Source organism: Anser anser (assembly GCF_964211835.1).
Source record: "Anser anser genome assembly, chromosome: 27".
NCBI lineage: Eukaryota > Metazoa > Chordata > Aves > Anseriformes > Anatidae > Anser > Anser anser.
Window position 1 is genome coordinate 2173209 of NC_139748.1, and position 18241 is coordinate 2191449.

The following is an 18241-nucleotide window of genomic DNA, read 5'->3' on the forward strand; positions in this document are numbered from 1 at the left end:
CTACGTAGGAATTGGACAAAGCCCTAGGAAAGGTGAAATTCAGACTGTTACTGAGGCCAATTTAAGACTTCTTCCTGTCCTGTTAAGCCTACACGCAAAAATCTCAATAGTAGATGGACAATAGAATACTAAAAAAAAAGTCAGACTGCATGTAATAAAACAATACATCCAGACATATTTACTGCAAGAAGGTTAGTTTTCAATGGCACTCATAAATAAGAGACTTTGTTCAGACCAAATGCTTTACAAGTAAAGCTATCAGTTATGCTACATTAGCAGGTACTTTGAGGAGAAGACAGCTGCAGGGGATAATTTATGTTGTATCAGGACTTGAATGACCAAACTCGGGAGAGAGTTGAAGCGTTAAGAACTCCATTGTCAGGTGTCAAGATAACTTCTAGTGCTATGGCTGGTCTATAAGGTAGGTTGCTTTGCTCTGTTAATACCCCTCAGTTTCCTCCTCTAAGTTTTCATCGTGAAACAGCTGGGGGAGAAGGAGGAGGAACAGGAATCGTACTTGGTACAGCACACAGATCACCTGGCCAGGCAAGAGGGAGCTCTTCCCCACTCTGGCAGCTGCAAACAGTCCTCGCTCTTCATTACAGGTTTAACTCTTACACTTTTGTAAGTTCTTTGGCTGTCAACAGCTCTGACAGTGATTTCTTTGTAACATGAACAGTTCCCAGTGGCCTTGGCATGTCTAGTTGTTACTGAAATTCTAGTATTTTCCTAATGCATTCAAAAGCAGCAGGGATAGCCCAAAGTGTCTAAATAGAATAGTTTCGCTGCTTCAGACATTCTGGTTAACCAGTTTTACAACTGTGAACAGTCCTACCTGATTTCATTACAGCTTAGTCTACCATGCATTCCCAGAATGGGTGTTCTTTGAATGAATAATGGCTATTACATAAAACTGGACTTACATTCTCAGGCTTCTACTATTTAATATAAACAAATATACAGCTACCAGAAACAAGACATTCCACACTATATAACACCGTATGTATTACAACTACTTATGAATTGCATGTGTGGGTGAAATAGTAAACACAAAGTAAGTGCCAACATTGGAGTTTCACATTTTGCTCTGAAAAAAAAAAAAAGAAAAAAGAGAAAAACTTTTGCTGGGGCTATGTTCAGATTTAGGAAAGTTTGTAAGAGGGGGAAGATTGTCCAGAGACTGTGTTTGTGTAAATTTAATATAGGCCAAAGTCTCCCAACAACTGTTTACATTTAAACTAATTTTAGGAATTAATTTTGCAGTTGTAACTGCTCATTGTGCAAAAATCTAGATCAGGTTGCAGTATTATCAGTGAAGCTTTGTTTTAGGTGAAAGTGGTGAAATTCCATCGGATACTAAAACACAGCCCTGAAGCTATGCAAACACGATCACGGCTTTACCTCCATAGATAAATAAGAATTCTCAAGATGCTCTTCATGGGAAACTTCCTCACCGGGAGAGGGGGAGGAGGGCAAATGGCTATTCTGCATGACACTGGTACACTTAAACACCCAGACAGTTACTCCATAGTTCCTTTTCTTCATAAATGAACATCCAGTTATTTAAAATGTGTTATTTCAGTACCAGCTGGAGTGAACACGTCTGGAAATACTCCTAGTCACTGTGACTTACTGGCATAACAACATCCTATGAATTAGCTATTAGACTGATTATGGTATTTGTGTTCTCATTTTATTCACAGCAAAGTAAAGTTCAGAATACTTTGAAGCCCCTGCAATATTTGAAACAGCTGTGAAATTATTAGGTAGAGTTGGGAATAACATAAAACAAATGTCAACAACATGACATTAATGAAGATAACTGTTTTGAAAATTGCACTGAGGGAAAATATATCACTGAGTTTTGAGTCAAATTGTAGAGCAAAATCTGCTTGCAACACAATGCAAGATAAGTTTGAGTGGAACTAATGATACTGTATAATATTGAGAATAGAAAGTGCTTTCAATAAAAGTAGACTAATGTCTCAAAGTGCTTTTAGTTTGTCAGTGATTAGAAAATACTCTCTACAAGTTTTTTACATCTATCTTACAGTGATTTTCAGCAAGTTTACCTATGAGGAAGATTGTGTTTGTTCCTAAGTTCCGGAGGTTAGCTATTCAAAACTTGGTCAGTTACAGTGAGAGCGCATTGCTCTCTAAAGCGTAAGATACCCTCTTTCAGACTATTCTATCCCATGGCACAACATGGCCATCGCTAGCTCCTTCAGACAGATCCGCACTGGCAGAAGCAGAGACAGGCTTGCAGGCACACTCAACACCCAGACAAGTGTTCACAATGTGCTAATGGAAATAGCTGGAGACAGGTCCCTCAGGTATGTCACTGGAGACATTTCACACCCAGGAGTGTCAAATACTTTACAACTACCAAAATTTAGCTTATCAGTCCCCTAAATCAAACAAAGCCAAGCCTCAGTTTATAAGAACTAAGTGGCTTAGCTATTAGAGGTGGGGTTTACAGTGGGTATTACGAGGCAAAATAATCCTGGAAGAAAGCCTCATCAGTACCATTCTGTTGAGTCACTAATACCTACCACCTCTGACAAAGGAAAAGAAGAATTGCTGAATGTCTTGTATTGCCAGAGTGCTTTACAGTCATCCAGTCTGGCCTCTCAGCCTTCCACGATGACTAATTAGCAACAGAAACACTTGCAGTGACCAAAAGGAACAGGAAAGCAAGGCCCCACACTCCCAAAGCTGCTGACCCCTGTGGTCACACCCAGGGGAAGGGGGCTCAGACCTTTGTGGAGCTGCTGACCCCAGCTCCTGGGGATAGGCACAGAGAGCCACGAGCTGTTTTTAAGGCACCAAGCTGTTTTTAAGGCATCGGCATAATTGATTTGCTTAAGGCTATTGAGGGAGGTGGTGATCTAGTCATCCTAAACTATTTCTATCCAATTGACCTCACATTCTTATTTTAATTCCCCTAGATTTAGATATACACCAGCTTGCTTCCATTAGGTATATCTCCCAGTTGTTTTCTCCCCACTCCCAAGCATGTTGCATTTAAACCAATTAAAAAAAACAAAACTGAAAACAGTCTCTCCAGTGGTGATGCTCTTTAAAGAGAACTAAGGCTCTTTAGGCTCTTTCACTTTCTTAGAAGACCTATCAAGCTGCAATTTTGAAAATAATACTGGGGGAGTGGGAAGAGAAGGAAAAACACGTTTGCTCACGAACAGCAGCCGGTCCTCTGTAGTAACTACTCTCCATGACAGTCTTTTGAGAAGAGTTCAAGTCCAAGATTTGCTCTCCGCCTTCACCCTCAGTAGTTTCAAGCAGTGCATTTGCTGGCTGGGTTGGGACTGTTTCTGGTGCCCAGGGAGAAGGTGAGCCACTGAGGCACCTCTTCATCTCTTCCCAGCTGAAGGACGAAGGCGGCAGAGCAGCCCCACGGACAAGCCTATCGGTGACCACTCTGGTAGGCGTAGGAGATAGGCTGCCGTGTCCCGGGTCTGACCGTGAAGGTGTTGGTGGGTCCGCTGTACTGTGAGCTGCCGTGGGCAGGTCTGGAGGGAAGACAACAGGGAAAGTCACTGAAAGCCAAGGAAATCTTTATTTCAAATAGCAGTGCTTTTCTATCAGAGCAGGAAAACTTTCATTCTCCCCTGCAAGGAGCCTCCCAGTAGCCCTTCACCCACATCTGTGTTTGTAGGGACAAGTGTGGCAGTGAGGTGCTGGCCCCAGCTTGTGATCAGCATGGCCACCGTGCTGCCATTACATCCCCACCACAGAGCTGGTGGAGCAAGAGCCACTTTCAAAGCTCTTTTCTCCACTGCTTGTGGTGGATGACCCAAGGTGGTGCTTTCATGCCAATTTCTCTAGGGTCTTTATAACAGCCCTGGAGCAAGACCAAAGCCGTCCTTTGGTCCTGGTCCAGGGCTGTTACAACGACCCATGCTGCCCAGCCACACCATGCAAGTCCTCCAAGCACCAACAGGAGGTCAGCTCAGGGAAGTACGTACCTGCCGGCTGCCGAGAAATCCCCATTCTGCGCCTTGTACTTGGCGTCAGCACTGCTGTACGGCCCGGCTTTCCCAGCCGAATCGATGGATGTCCGCCTGCCCTGTGTGCTGGCGGGGCCATTCCGGTGGGCAGAGCCCAGGCGGCGAGCCCCGTCCCCAGCCGAGGAGCTGTATGCCCCAGGGCCATAGGATGAGAGCGCGCCCGCACCCCGGGCAGCTGCTCTGGGGTAGGAGCGTTCAGGCTCAGAGACGTAGAGCCGCTTTTTGATGAGCGGGCGGCTGTTTGGACCACGGCCGAAGTAACCAGCGGAGCCACTGTAATCTGGATAGTGGGGTGTCAGGTCGCTGTTCCTCCTGCTCTGCTCCAAGGGCTCCTGTCTGTTCCCGTAGTTGTAGCCACGGCCGTAGCCGGGCCACCTGAAGTACCGTGGTGCCTCCGAGGTCCGGCTGCAGTCGGGGAAGCTGGGGCACTTGCGGTTCCCCTCCTGGCTCTGGGGGATCCTGTCAGCCTCATCTGCCTCGTTGCTGAACTCAGGGGGTGGCGGGATGATGGCGTAGTCCAGCGTCATCTCCCCGTTCTTCTCCTCCTCCTCATCCTCCCTGGGCATGGCAGAGCTGGGGGGCTCGGGGCGTTTCGGCTGACCCGACTCCAGGAGGCCCCGCAGCAGGCTGGAGGCAGTGGCCCGCTGGTGCCCGGGGGGCTGCCCCTCACCCACCACCCGTCCCTGCTCCGAGGAGCTGGAGAAGGATGGCAGCTTGCTCTGTCCTGTCCCTGACAGAGGCCGGGGCACCACGGTGAAGGAGTATGGCCTGGACTCGTGGCGGTAGAAGCTGGTGGTGGAGGTGGTGTCCGACGCGGCACTGCTGAGTTTGGGGGGTGGCTTTGCCCGCGGTGGGCCCCCCACCTCGCTGCCCAGCCGGCCCCGCTGCGCACGCTGCCGGGCCGCCAGCAGCAGCGCCATGGGGGAGCCCCGCTCCACACGCTCACCCGTCACAGGGTGGATCAGCACCTCCTCCTCCCCTGGGCCCGAGGCTCCCGGGGGGCTGCCAGATGAGTTTGTGGGGCAGGGAGGCTCAGCCGAGCCAGCCCCGGCCCGGTGCACTTTGTACTGGAAGATGGCAGCACCAGGCTGCGGTGCTGGGGAAATGGGGGGCGATGGGGCAGCGGGAGCAGGGGGCTCCTCCTCTGGCTTCTGAGGTGGGCCTGGGGCACTCACACTGCTGTCAGGGGACTGGGGAGCAGTGGTTGAGCTCTCCATGGCTTTGTTAGCAGCAGGGGTGACAGGAACGGGATGTTCCTCCTGCCTTGTTGTCTCCTCTGCAGCAGCAGCAGCCACCACTGGGGCTGGGAGCAGGCTCGGGGCTGGTTTTGGCAGCACTGCATCCCCCGGGTCAGGGGGGCTCGGCCGCAAACGTGGGGTGCTGCTGCCATCCTCGGGGCCCTGCTTCTGGCCAGTGAGCCCCAGGGCAGGCTTTCTTTCTTTCTTCAGGGAGAACACCGCTTCCAGCTCGTTCCTGATTTTCATCACGCTGCAGGTCTGCACGGCCGGGTTGCTCTCGGGAGCTGGTTGTGCCTCACTGGGGGGGCTGCCCATGGCACTGGGGGGGCTGCCCATGGCACTGGGGGGGCTGCCGGGCCCCTCCTTCCTCTCAGTCTCCCCTCCAGTGGGTAATGGCGAAGCCTTCCTGGGAGGCCCAGTGAGCTGGGGCCCGCTGGGGCCAGGCACATGGTTGCCAGCATGGTTGGTGCTGCTGTCTGCGGGCCGGGGAGCTGCTGGCACCTCCGGCTGCCTCTCCTCCCTCCTGGGGGAGTGCAGCAGGGCTGAGAGCTCATGCTGCAGCCTGCTCAGGTTGCCGGCATCCTTCCAGCTATCCTCAGAGGTCGGGTAATCCGGAGGAGGCAGCTCCAGGTCATTTGCAGTGAGAACTTCGGGTTTCAGACGAGAGTCTTTGTTGGTAGTTTTTGGCTGGGGACTCTTCTCTGACTCTGAGCTGGGCAGCGGGGAACGGCCAACGATCCCTGGACCTGGCTTGGGGCTCAGTGGTGGAGGGGCCGGCACGGCCAGCTTGGTGATGGGCTGTCTCAGCGGGGGATTTCTTTCCTTGGCTTCTCCCGTGTGAGCCTTGGCCGCAGGTCTTATGGTGAAGCATGGCGGGAGGGGAGGCCGGGCATGGGGCTGCCTGGTGAAGGGCTCCTGACGGGCGGGCTGATTCTCCTCCACGGGGATGGAGGAGGACCGGGCCGGGGCTGGAGGGGGAACCTTGAAGGACCTGGGGAAGGTGAGATGGGGCTCAGGGCACTGCTTGGGGGGCTGCAGGCTCTCCGTCGGGCTGGGGGCAGCTGGCACCTGTGCCTCACTGGTTTGGAGTGGTCCCTCAGCATCCGCCTGCCTCGTGTTCAGCACAGTCTCAGACTTCCACTTGGAGATGCCGTTGGTGAAGGGCACAGGGGCCTTGGAGAGCGGTGGGGCTGGCGGGATGAAGTCCGGAGGGGCCAGCGTGCCAGGGGAGGACAGGGTGGAGGCTGGGGGTGGTGGAGGTGCCATGGCAGGAGGTGGCGGCACTGTCTCAGGTGGTGGCAGTGGTGGTGAAGGCGGCCGCATTTCAGGCGGCTGTAGGGCTGGTGAGGCTGGAGGCGGTGGCACAGGGGCCCATGCTGTTGGAGGGGGTGGTGGGGGTACTGATGGTGGCGGAGGGATGTCTTCATCCAGCTCATCCCCGTCAAGAGCCTGCGGGCGCAGGTCCCCCACTGAACTGTACATTCGGTAGTTCCCATTGATCTGGGAGCCAGGGCCTGCAAGGAAGAGCAAAAGCATGGTGGCATGAACACCTTCTCTGCCAGCACTGTGAAGCCCAGAATCGCCTCTGGCCAGCCATCCTCCTAGGAAGCCGGTTTATTTTGCTCAACAGCTGTCTAAAGCTTGCTCAACTGTAACAGCCACTATGCCTCACCCCTTAGAAATGAACTCATTTTCAAGAACTTCAAAAAGTTATTAATAGCAGGCTTGATTTTAGCATTAAAAATCTCATGACCAGACTGTCTGCTCCAGAGAGTGGTACATGCACGCTTCCTTCACAGGATCCCCCGAGCCCAAGGGCAGGGCATTGCTGAACATGTCTTCACTTAACAGAGAAAATCCCTTACCAAGAGCTGCTTTTTCTTCAAAGTCTTCTGGCACTGACGGCGTTGGCACAGCCACCCCATGGGATTCCTGGGCATTCTGCAATAGTTGAGAAAACAGAGCTGTTAGTTTTATGCCCAGGGTATTAGAACAAAGGGCAGTAGGCTGCATAGCTGGTAATTCATCTAAGCAAACAGGAGCCTGATGGGATGCAGTGCCATTTCCTAGACACGGAGGTACTGCAATACCTGCTGTTGACACCATTTAAGGGGACAAGGAAAGCAATCAAGGTTGCACAAGCCACAGAGACACAATTCCCCACGCTAGTCAGGTACAGACAGGCTGTATAGGAGGACGGCTGTTTCACATCCAAGCTTAGAGCTCCACAGAGTGGGATCAGCAGGATTAGTTTCTCACCATTCACAGACCAAGCCAATTTTAATAGCTCCCACTGGTTTTGTGGGTATTACTCTCCAGCAGGCACTGACAGCCTCTGCCACAGTCACGTACACACCGCAGTCACTGAAGTTGCAGAAAGGCTTCCAGGTTTTTGGGAAACTCTGGCACCAGCATATCTGAACAGTCTGGGGAAAACTGCTACTTGTGTGGTTTGTTTCACTCTCAATTACTCCCTTAGCATTCAGGCTGAAAATTCAGCAGTGCATTTAGCTGGTATAGGACCATGCAATTTAGCAGCCTACACATTTGTGAGGGTGCTTACAGCTAGGGCAGTTCAGATAATTATAACCACCCACTGTGAGATATTCAAGGCATGTTGACTCACCTAGAGTGCTGACCAGGGCTCCTGCCTCATACACCTGCCAAAAGCAGAAAGCCTCTCCTCTTTCCTCCAGTGACTCACTGCTGAGATTGCTCTGCAGAGGGATTGGAGTTGCTCACGAAACGTACACTAACGCACCCACGTCCAAAACACAAACTGATGCTGAATCAGGCTGTCAGCACAGACGTAAGTGACCGAAGCAGTTGACTGGGCTTTCACATACCAGCGTTGGGAGAGACCATAGTGAGGAAATATCAGGAGCTCCCAGGCCCCTGGGCAGCAGTCAGGGACACACCGTTCAGCGTTGGCTCCGTCCTCGCAGGGCCAGCCCTGTTGCACTGCTCCTCACCCCAGGCAGCTGTTTGCATTAGCTGTTAACAGCCCATTGAGCAAAGGAAACATCCTACAGTCAGTCTGCACCAGGTCTGTGCACTGGTTTTCTGTACACAAAAGCCTAGATAATAATCAAGCCGGTGCCCTTTGCCTTTCACTGGTATTAGCACTATTTTTACAGGAGATTGCTGTAGGATTCCAAAGTCTCCTTGATCAAAGGTTAAGCTCGGTGTATCCAGCTAGCAGGCTGCAGGCAGCACGTTAATATTACACACTGCAGTGGGTGTAAGAAGTTCAGGAACGTGAGAGCTGCTGGGGCAGGGCTGACTTTAGCAGCGGCAGCAGCCAGAACTCCTTCAGAAGGGCCCTGGGACCCCCCTACCCACTAACATACAGCAAAATAAGAAGAAAATACGCATGCTTTGGTTGCAAAGCCTAGCACCCCGCAGGTTACCAAAGATCCTCTATAACCACAAGTGAGTGAGCCAGTTATAGATCAGCCTGGAGAGAGTGAATGGGAACGCACAGCTCACGGGATTGCACAACTGATCAGGCAGATTCATGTTGGTGGAGAAGCCAAGGTCTGCTAAAGCATAAGGACGGGTCTGTTAGTTAGTAGCAAAATAAACAAGGTGAGCCTTACAACCTCATCTAAGACCTCCTTACTGTTCCTAACATACAGGACGATGCAGGGGAGAGATCCTTGGGCCCAGCTGAAAGCCAGAGGGAAGGCAAAGGGTAACAGAGGCACTTCAAGATCTGAGAATGAAATTGTCCGGTGCAATGAGATACCAAAGGCCACACAGAAAAACCCCAGCAGTTTCCATTTGCTGTGAAAATTCATTGCTGCCAGTCTTCGGAGCACACTGAGGATACCTGCTCATTTACAGAGAAACAAAAACGTCTGAGCACTCATTTGACCTGAATTAAAATCAACGTATGCATCATACATTTGGATAGGAGTAGAAAGGGAAGAGCAGACGGAAGAGATCTATGCAAAATTGGAGGAAACAAAGTCCACACGTCATAGATGAGTAGTTTTGGACATGTCATTTCATGAGGTCCTAAAAACTGGGCGAGCCTGTTTCACACTAAAAATTTTTGTTGCAGTTGCTAACGCTCAGCATCTCCAAAAACACCCATCTTCATGTCATAAGCTGGCTTCTAAAATGGAAAGCATCTCCAGTACACTGCCAGTCTTGAGAGATGACCAGAAAGATTATTTTCCTCTTGTATGTTTGCTAGGGGTGCGACCAGCTCAGCAAAGCTCCAGCTGATTCAGAGCAGGCTGCTGCCTCTGGTGGGTGGTGCAGCAGGAACCTGCATTTCCAGTTCGTGGTGCTCAAATCAGATTTGTGTGTGCTGAGGATCCCGCTGGGGGTGAGCTTTCACTGGGATGACCAGGAATCCCTGAAACAGATGCCCTCAGTGAAAGAGATCCCTTGCCCTCAGTGAAAGAGTTTGCCTGTCCTTACCATCCCCAGCTCTCCCAATCCTTCCCATGGACTTCCCCTGGAAGCCCATGCTTCCCATACATTAAATGAGCTAGGGTTCGAGGTCACTCCTTCTAAAAAAAAAAAAAGGCACCAAAATATAACTGCCTTACATCTTGGACATCTTAAGAAGGCCAAGCATTTCCCCAAATACGGACAGCTACCTCCAAACCCTTTGTTTTGAAGCAGAGCCTGGGACATTTGGTGGTTAACCAAAGGAATTTAGTCCCCTAGGCTGCCAAAGCTCTGCCCTCACCTGCAGCTCCCAGGAAGCCGCAGGGGAAGGGGAAAGGGGACGCTGTCCTGTGCCCACGGGAAGGGGACACTGTCCTGAGGGACAGCTAGTGCCTGGCAGGGTAGCTCGCTGCTGGGGGCAGGCAGCAGAAGAGCTGCCAGGTGCCCACGGATGAGGCACCGCATCGCCCTGGCTCACACCCACCATGCAGGTGCCGCAGCTGCCCCTCGCCAGGGAACACGGAGGGGTTGAATGGGAAGAAGGGGTTAAGGCAGGAGAACAGCCCGGCGGCTGCACAACAGCCCAGCACCAACATGGATGTGGCAGCAGAAGCGTCTGTGCCAAGACAAATCAGAATCAAACCTAATCAAAATAATGCAAATGTCCAACACAGACTGGTCCTTAAAAAACGTAGCTTACACCTACTGATTTCTTCAGTTAAACACGGTGCTCTTGGAAAAGGAGCAGGGTGAGAGGGACCCTCAGAAGGGCCATCGTGGGGAACCCCCCAAGGGCCAGCTGTGCCTTTGAAGGCTGCAGGCAAACACCACTGCCAGGGTGACAGCCCTGAGTACTTATCCCATTTGTGCTGTTAGATCCAGAAACACATTCATTTCCACTAGTAAAATATTTGGAAGCTCTGAGCAGATGCCAGAGCCCAGTTGTGCTCTGCAAAACCCAGTCCCAGTACGGTCACACACTGAAGTCCGCAATACCAGGAGTTTCTCACGCACCACCCCTACTCAACTCAGCTCACACAAGATTTCTTTCACCTGCTGTTGTCTTTTGGAAGGCATCACAGAGGGCACAACCCCTTTGCGCCCATAACCTCTGTAACTTGCTAATTATGCACCCAAATTGATGTATAACCCCCACAATAGTCCTCCAAATGACACCTGCGCAACCCCACGAACTCCTAATTGTAGCTGGCTGACAGCAGACCAGCCCATTTGCTGCTGTAGGTGATGACTGCTCTAAAAGGATGAGGATGTACGAGGAAAACATCCCTTGCTCAGAGAGGATTTACTTGTCAAGACAAAGGGATTTAAAGTGTTTTACTGTCTTCAGTGACCTGTGTGTATCACTTCAGATTGAGCTGTTGCTCTCTCCAGAACACCTCCGAGCAGTCATGCACTTCCCTGTCGTCTTTATGAGATAAGACCTTCAGAAAGGTGCGTTCCACAGGAGGAAAGCTTGGCAGCAGAGCATCGAAGCCAGCAGCAAGCACCTGTGGCTTTTGGAGGCAGTGGGGGGGGGGGGTCTCAGCTGGGTTAAAGACAGCTCCAGGTCCTGCTGCATTGGTGCTCACTGCTGTGGTCTGCATGTCCAGCTGCTGCTGGAGCACTGGTAGCTCTGCTCAGAGCTTTTTTGCCCACCCAGAGACTGGGAAAAACAACAGTCCAACAGCCACGTAAAGGTTCACGAGCATGTCCTGATAACACAGGTGTGAGAGCCGCCCACAACTGCTCAGATGCAGAGAGCGAAACCTAGAAACCACGGCAGCAAACCTCCGGCCTGCTCCCACTCCCAGCCTCGCCCTCGGTGGAGCTCCGCATCGCCCGCTCGCTGCCAGCGGCCACCTTCGCCTTCTGGCGTGCGCTCGCGGTGCTTTGATGCTCACCGTCAGAGCTCATCAGGTACGCAACTTCAACCGCTGCAAACTCAACAAGCCACGCACAAAGATGTTGTCTTGGGGTTAACTCCATCTGGCAAGTACTTGCAGATCTTTCCTCCCTGTCGGCCTTTGGAGAGCGACAGTCACAGAGGGAGCAACACGGTCTCTGCAGAAGCCGATCTTCTTACAGAATAAGGAAAAAATGCAACCTCACCCACCCCCCAGTTTGCACGTTTGCTGAGCTTGTGATATTTGACATTCGTGCCTACTGTTTGCTATGGGACAGAGGAGACACACAAGAGGGTGTTCTCTGTGTTGGACAAGATTTCCTGTAAAGTTTAGTAATGGAGAACTTGAGGGTCCTAGAAAGGAGCATGCAGTTAGGAGTAACTGTGCCAGGGGCTTCGGTCTCCCTGCGTTCAGAGGAATTGCAACAGAGCCAGAGAGTTACTTTTCTACGTGCTTACACTCAGCACTCCCTGGTCTCACACCAGGATGAAGTGTATCTGGAGCTGGTGCAGGCAATCAGCCTCTGCACAGACACCTGCTGCATCGCCTCCTCACTCCCATGCCAAAAACGTGACAGTTCTGCTATCGCTCTATCCAGCAACATGCCTGATGCAGAGAAAGACTGCCAGTAGTGCTTACAAAAACTGCAGTGCGAGCCAGTTCTATAACCTAAGTGCTCAGCGATTTTTTTTTAATTGAAAATACAAGTCTGATAACACTCACGTCTCTCACCCAAGTACCTTGCCTATGTCCAACACAAATCCTGAACTTGGATCACCTATTAATCCCTTGTATCCACCATCATTATAGAGTGGTTTGGCTTTTCATTTATTTTCTTCCCCCAGGTAGAGGGTGAGAGAAGCAGCCAGCCCAGCAGGCTCTGGGCACCACCAATGAGCTCTGCTGTAACCAACCTCAGCAGCAAGCCTGATACTCACGAGGGGTAAGAAAGTCAGCAGCGGCCGGACTCTCGGACGAGGCTTGAGTGTTGCTGTTCCAGAGTCGGTCATCGTCCCAAAGCGATTATCGCCATAATACACTTCGATCACATCACCTGAGAGGAAGAGAAAACTGTTAGCAGCAGCATTGCGTTCGAGGCAACAGGGAAAAACAGTGCTGGACAACATCTCATTTCAGGAAGCGCTGTGAAGGATTTGCTATTTCAGCTCCCAGGAACCGGCAAGAAACATCAGACTGAGGAATATCTGGGTGTTTGGAGCCGAGCTGAGGACGGGAGGAGGCAGGTCCAGGGGTGCAGGACCCAGCCAGGCAGCCCTGGCACCCTGTGACAGCAAGAGCCTTCCCAGAGCTCCCGATGCTGGACTTGAAAGAGCACGGGGCAGGCCAAGTCCCTCTGAAAGGCTTATTTCTTAAATAACTTAAATTTCTTAAAACTTAAATTTACCTCAGGAGAGTCAGAAGTCAGTACAAGCATTCAATTCACTCCCCACTCAGGATAGGTTTGGGGAAGGAAAACGTTTCAGGAGCAAACGGATCAGCTCTTTATAGGGTGGTGAGGCTCCAGCCCCCAGGACCGTGGCTGTCCAGAGACGACACAACAGCCTCTACGTACGGGCAGGAATTTATTTTGGCTCATTTGTCAGCGGCTGGTACTGGGGGGAGGCCGAAGCCAGGAGTGGAGCCACGGCCCACACCAAACCAGAAGCTGCTGCCTGCGGGCAGAGCAGCTGCATCAAGGCACAGAGCTAATTATGGGTTCTTCGCTCAGCCCCACCACGACAGCACGACCCTGCCACCTGCACAGCAGGGAGGGACAGCGGACGTGAGCCGGAGCCTGGCTGCCCGCTGGCAGCGGCACGGTCCCTTGGGACTCAGGTGGATGAGAATGCCCCACTGCTCCCTGTGGGACACAGTGATGGGCACAGGGGCTCCCCCAGAAAGTTTTCTTTCTGCCTCCTGTGTGTTTTGCTGCCAGCAGGACGGGTGCCGAGGGCAGTGGGAGGGAGATGCCAGACAGGGGGGTGCGGGGGACATCACATTGCCCGCAGCATCCTTCTGCACGCTGCTGGAGCGGTTCGTCTGGCCTCCGATGTAATTGGCACTGGAGGACAGATCGTGCTTGCCACAACACTCTTAAGACTCCTGCCCTACGAAGAAAGGCTGTGAGTGTCTTTCCATTAAATGCCACTATGAATGGAGAAACTGTGGCAGAAAGGCTGTCGCAGAGCCCTGGCGTCACAAGCAGGGGAAGCTATCAGGTCCTCCTGGTTCCCAGCCCTATGCTTTTACCTTCAACCACACCTTTTGGGCCGGTTTATTTCTGACGGTGAATAAAGCTCATAAAATTACTTTAATTACGTTCTTTGTGTCTGATTAACAGCATGAATTAACAAGCAGAAGCACTGAAGCATATAAACCCCACCTTGGCTAGAAGGAGATACACAAATAATTCGCAGCCAAGGAGACCAAATTATAGTACAAGGGTTTGAGAAAGGAGGGGTGTGCAAAGTGTTGCAGGAAAGTGTGCAAAATGGCTGTGATCAGGGAGAAAACTCAGCCGGAGCGTTCCCACCCAGCAGATTTCAATAGTTATTTCAGAGAGAGGAGGCAGCAGCAGACAGCCAACCCCTCCACTCCAAGACGCTGACTGAGAAGTAAACAGATTTTCCTCCTCCTTAAGCAATTTGGAAGCACAGTGCTCAAACTCCCGTGCCAAGGTGTGAAGCACACAAATAGTTTCTGTCAAGTCCTGTACGGACGTTGAAGGCTGAGGAGCAGAAGAGAGAGGGTTGCATAAGCCCCGCACAGGCAGAGGGGCCAGGCTGTGTTTCCAAGCCTCCCAAACCTCCAGGCAGCGCTCGCCCGAGCAGAGCTGCCTGCCCTGCCAGCCTCGGTGACCGAGATGGTCCCAACAGCCGCCCGCTGCCCTGGCCCAGCAAGCGCCCCCGCTCCCCGCTGCGTGCCTGAGCCCCCCTTGCCCAGCCTGAGCCCCCCCTGCGCTGCCAACCCTGCTCGGGCAGGGGAAGCCCCCGGCTGTCGCAGGCTGCCACGGCACTGCTGCGTCTGCTGCTCGGACTTGATAACCTTAAAGCAGGATGGAGAGAACAGGCACTGCAGACATGTAGAGGAGACCAGAAGGCATAGCGGCTTTTCTCTGTAAAACAAACTCAAACCCCTCAAACAGAGGTTATAGAGCCTCTGGGTCTTCCTCTCATCAGACTACAAGAAGCTCTCTCTACGTCTCTGCCCTCTGTGGACCAGCAGAGATCAGGCAAGAAGCTTCCAAGGAAAAGCAGCTTTACGCTTAGTTTAGTGGCAAAAGGGAAGGGCAAATGTTTATGTGCATCCCTGCAAAAGAAAAGCACTTGTACAAACACCTGAAATGAAGAACTTGACCACGCTGGGGCTGGACATGAGATACCCCAGGCTCCAGAAGGGTGAATGAATCCAGAATAGCCTTGAGACATAACACCTAGCCTAGCAAGCATGTGAGCTTTTCCTTTCTCCCATCCAGTACACCACAAGTTACCCTGGCAGACATCCAGCAGTATCCATCATCCTGCCGCTGTCCTTGCGGTCAGTCATGACTTCCTTTTTTCCCCTTATCCTAAACCTCTCTCACAAGGGCGTCTTTACAATAGGGTCTTTTTCTTCACCTTAAAAAATACTAATCCGTGGTGCTTTGCTGTCCTACCAACAGCTTACAGTCCTACCAACAGCTTACAACCTCCCTGCCTGTAAGGGGCCCAAGTGGCAAAGGAGAAGCTGCCTGGATCCCCGAGATGCCAGCAAGTAATTATTGTTATTGTTAGTTTTGCATAACCCCTCGGGTGACCCCACATTCAGCAAGTAGCCAGCAAGAAATAAGGCCAATGCAACATGAGAATTTGGATTCAGACAGTTTCATTGAGCAGAGGTAGAGTTCAGACACTTGAAATAACAAGAATTTTCTATTAAATACGTCACTGAGTAAGTAAACTCAGTGAGAAACTGGATTAAAGATCACAAGGTCTTTGATCCTAGATTACTAAGCATCTCTAACCTGAATGCATTTAATTAAAGTAAAATGAAGTGCTTGTAGTTGTGTTTTCTTTGCTAGATAAACAGGACTTGCCTGCTGAGAGCCTGTCACCGGCAAGCCCTTGCTCCGCCAGCTTCGTTTCCTGGAAGGAGGCACAGGAAACAAATGCACCTTCCTTCGGAGGCTGTCGGAAGCGGCTGGCCCCGACTGCGCTTTCTGGTGCTTTCTGGTGTTCAGCCTGTTCTGAAGATACTTGCGTCCTCTCGGTCATGGGAAATAAAATAAGCAATTTGCAACACACGCAGTGGAACTTCTTCCTGCTCCGCGGTTGCATCACCCGGAGTAGGTGCAGCCTGCCTGACACCGGGGTATCCACAGCTCGCAGCGAGGAGGCGGCATCAGTCAGTATATTCAGGAATCTCTGAGTCAGTGACATGCAAACCTACACCCATTGCACATTGCCTAACTTCTGTTTACTTTGTATGAAAAACTAAGGTGGGGATTAGCACAGACAGTGGACTCCTTTTGGCAGCAACAATGGCACGAAACTATGCGGCAAATATTCAGAGACAAGGCCTGGGATGAGGCTTCAGTGGGTACGATAGAAGAGCCGAGGATGCCGTAAAACCTGCCCCTGGGCCCGCCGGGCTGTGGGCACGCCACTCCTCGCCACGAGCACGCACCTCAGCACACGCTGCGCTAAACGTGGTCACTCAGCCTGTGTGTGTCACACTACCCCATATAAATGGGATTAATGGCATAAACGCCAAGAGGATGTTAAGGAGTGATTCAATGGCTCTTACTTACACTTGATTTCAAAGACTCCTGGCTTTTACGTTGCAAGTTGATCCCCACAGCAGCTCCCTACACCTGAAAGGAATGCCTTTGTACTGCAATTGCAGACACGGAAATCAATCTTGTAATAAGCAGACACAGCGACTTTTTCTTCCCCCCCTTTTTTTTTTTTAAATCCAAACCACATCAGAGGGAAGCTTGAGTTCTTCTCAGGTTTACGACAGTTAGAAATCAGCAGTTTTCCTTTTGTGTGTAAGAGCTGCGTGGAACTCCCCACGGCGTTCTCACTGAATCTCAGCTCCTCCAGCTGCCCTTCGGGGTGTCACCGCCTCGCCACGGCAGCGGCACGCCGCTTCGCCCCGCGCTCGTTCCCACTTCGGAGCCTTGGAAGCGCCTGCTGGAACCTCGCAGCCACCCAACTTCGTCCACAGACGGCTATCTTTTATCTGCCTGGCTGCTTAACCTGGCTCCCTCCTACACGAGCCTGCAGGGCACAGCATTGCGCTCAAACCCACGGAGAGCGCAAATAAACCCCGACGGCGCGCCGGCCTCCGCTCCCCTCGCGTGGAGCCCGCCGAGGAGCAGAGCTCGGGAGCCGACAACGCGCTGCGGAAGGCGGGGGCTCCGCACCGCACCGCGCCCCCCCGCACCGCACCGCGCCCCCCGCACCGCTCCGCACCTCCCCGCACCGCACCGTCGGGGCGCGGGGGCGGCCTCCAGCGGCCGTGGCGGAGCCTCCCGCAGCCTCCCCTCGCCGCCCCGAGGGACGAAGCTCGCGGGGCCGGGGCCGCCGCCGTCCCCCCGTCCCTCCGGAGGCTGCGGGGCGCGTTCCCACCCCCCCGGGACGCCCCTCCAGGGGCACTGACCGGTGCCGCCCGCGCTGTCCGAGGTGACCTCCTGGGTGAAGATCCAGGGCGGGTTGGTGGCGAAGAGCGAGGTGGTGGCGGCGGCGGCGCCGTGCCTCTTGCCGAAGAGGCGGCTGAAGGTGCCCTGCACGGAGTGGTGCTTCTTCATGGCGAAGGGACGGCCGCCGAGCGGCTCCGGGCCGCGCCGCCGCGAGGGAGGCAGCGGGGCGGCAGGAGCGGTGCGGAGCGGTGCGGAGCGGAGCGGGCCGGGCCCACCTGGCCCCACCTCCGGCCCCTCCTTCCGCCCAGGTGCCTCCGCAGCACCGGGCGCGCCCCGGCCGGCGGCTCCGCGGCCTCCCCCGGGCGGCCTCCCCCGGGCGGCCTCCTGCCGGAGCTTTCCTCTCGGGTATGCCGAGGGGTCCGGAGGCTCCTGGGGAGCGTAACCGAGAGGGACCGGCTGGGCCTCCCTGGTGGAGGCTGCCCAAAGTCCGATGCCTCTCAAAAAATCGGGACTTTGCAAGTTGGTGGCGCGCTGAGCGCTTGCACTTGGTGCTTTCCCATCTTTCTCCCGCTGCCTCCTGGATTTGTTCGGCCACCTGCTGCTGCAGTCGTGCCCCGAGGGCCGGGCTCCCCTGCCCCAAGCCTTTCCACCTGCCTGTTTGTGCAGCATCGGGACCCCAAATCCCTGTCTGGGCCTTGCAGGCGGTACAAGGAGATGATGGCCAGAGCCAGGGGCAGTAGAAGTGTGATCCCTTTGCTCTGCTGCATGCTAGAGAGCAAACGGCACCGAGCTGTTCGGAGGTGCCCCGCCAGGCAGTAAGCCCCAGGCCTCCACGCTGCGAGCCTCGTTTCCTGGTACAAGAGCCTGAAGACGGGGCCTTGACCCCAGTTCGTTTTTTTGTGTCGGGTACAAAAGGAAGTGTCACAAATTTCCTGTCACACAAATAAAAGCCGAGAGTTAATGAGTAACCTCGGTTATTAATAAATGCTGGGATTTTCGGGAGAACTTTAAACCCCCAACAGCCATCAAAACGTTAACTCTGAAGCA

The 18241-nt window shown here is 53.0% G+C and overlaps 1 protein-coding gene across 1 annotated transcript; it reads right to left on the reverse strand.

The window, feature by feature from the left end:
* Positions 1 to 148: 148 nt before the first annotated feature.
* On the reverse strand, positions 149 to 18116 carry LOC310887033 (uncharacterized protein C6orf132). Its single transcript, XM_083812441.1, has 5 exons — positions 17215 to 18116; positions 12510 to 12625; positions 7129 to 7204; positions 3984 to 6777; positions 149 to 3527 (listed from the first exon to the last, which is right to left on the reverse strand). The coding sequence occupies exons 1-5, from the start codon at positions 17861 to 17863 to the stop codon at positions 3422 to 3424; spliced, it is 3741 nt and encodes a 1246-aa protein (XP_083668567.1). The 5' UTR covers positions 17864 to 18116; the 3' UTR covers positions 149 to 3421.
* Between the last annotated feature and the right edge of the window lie 125 nt (positions 18117 to 18241).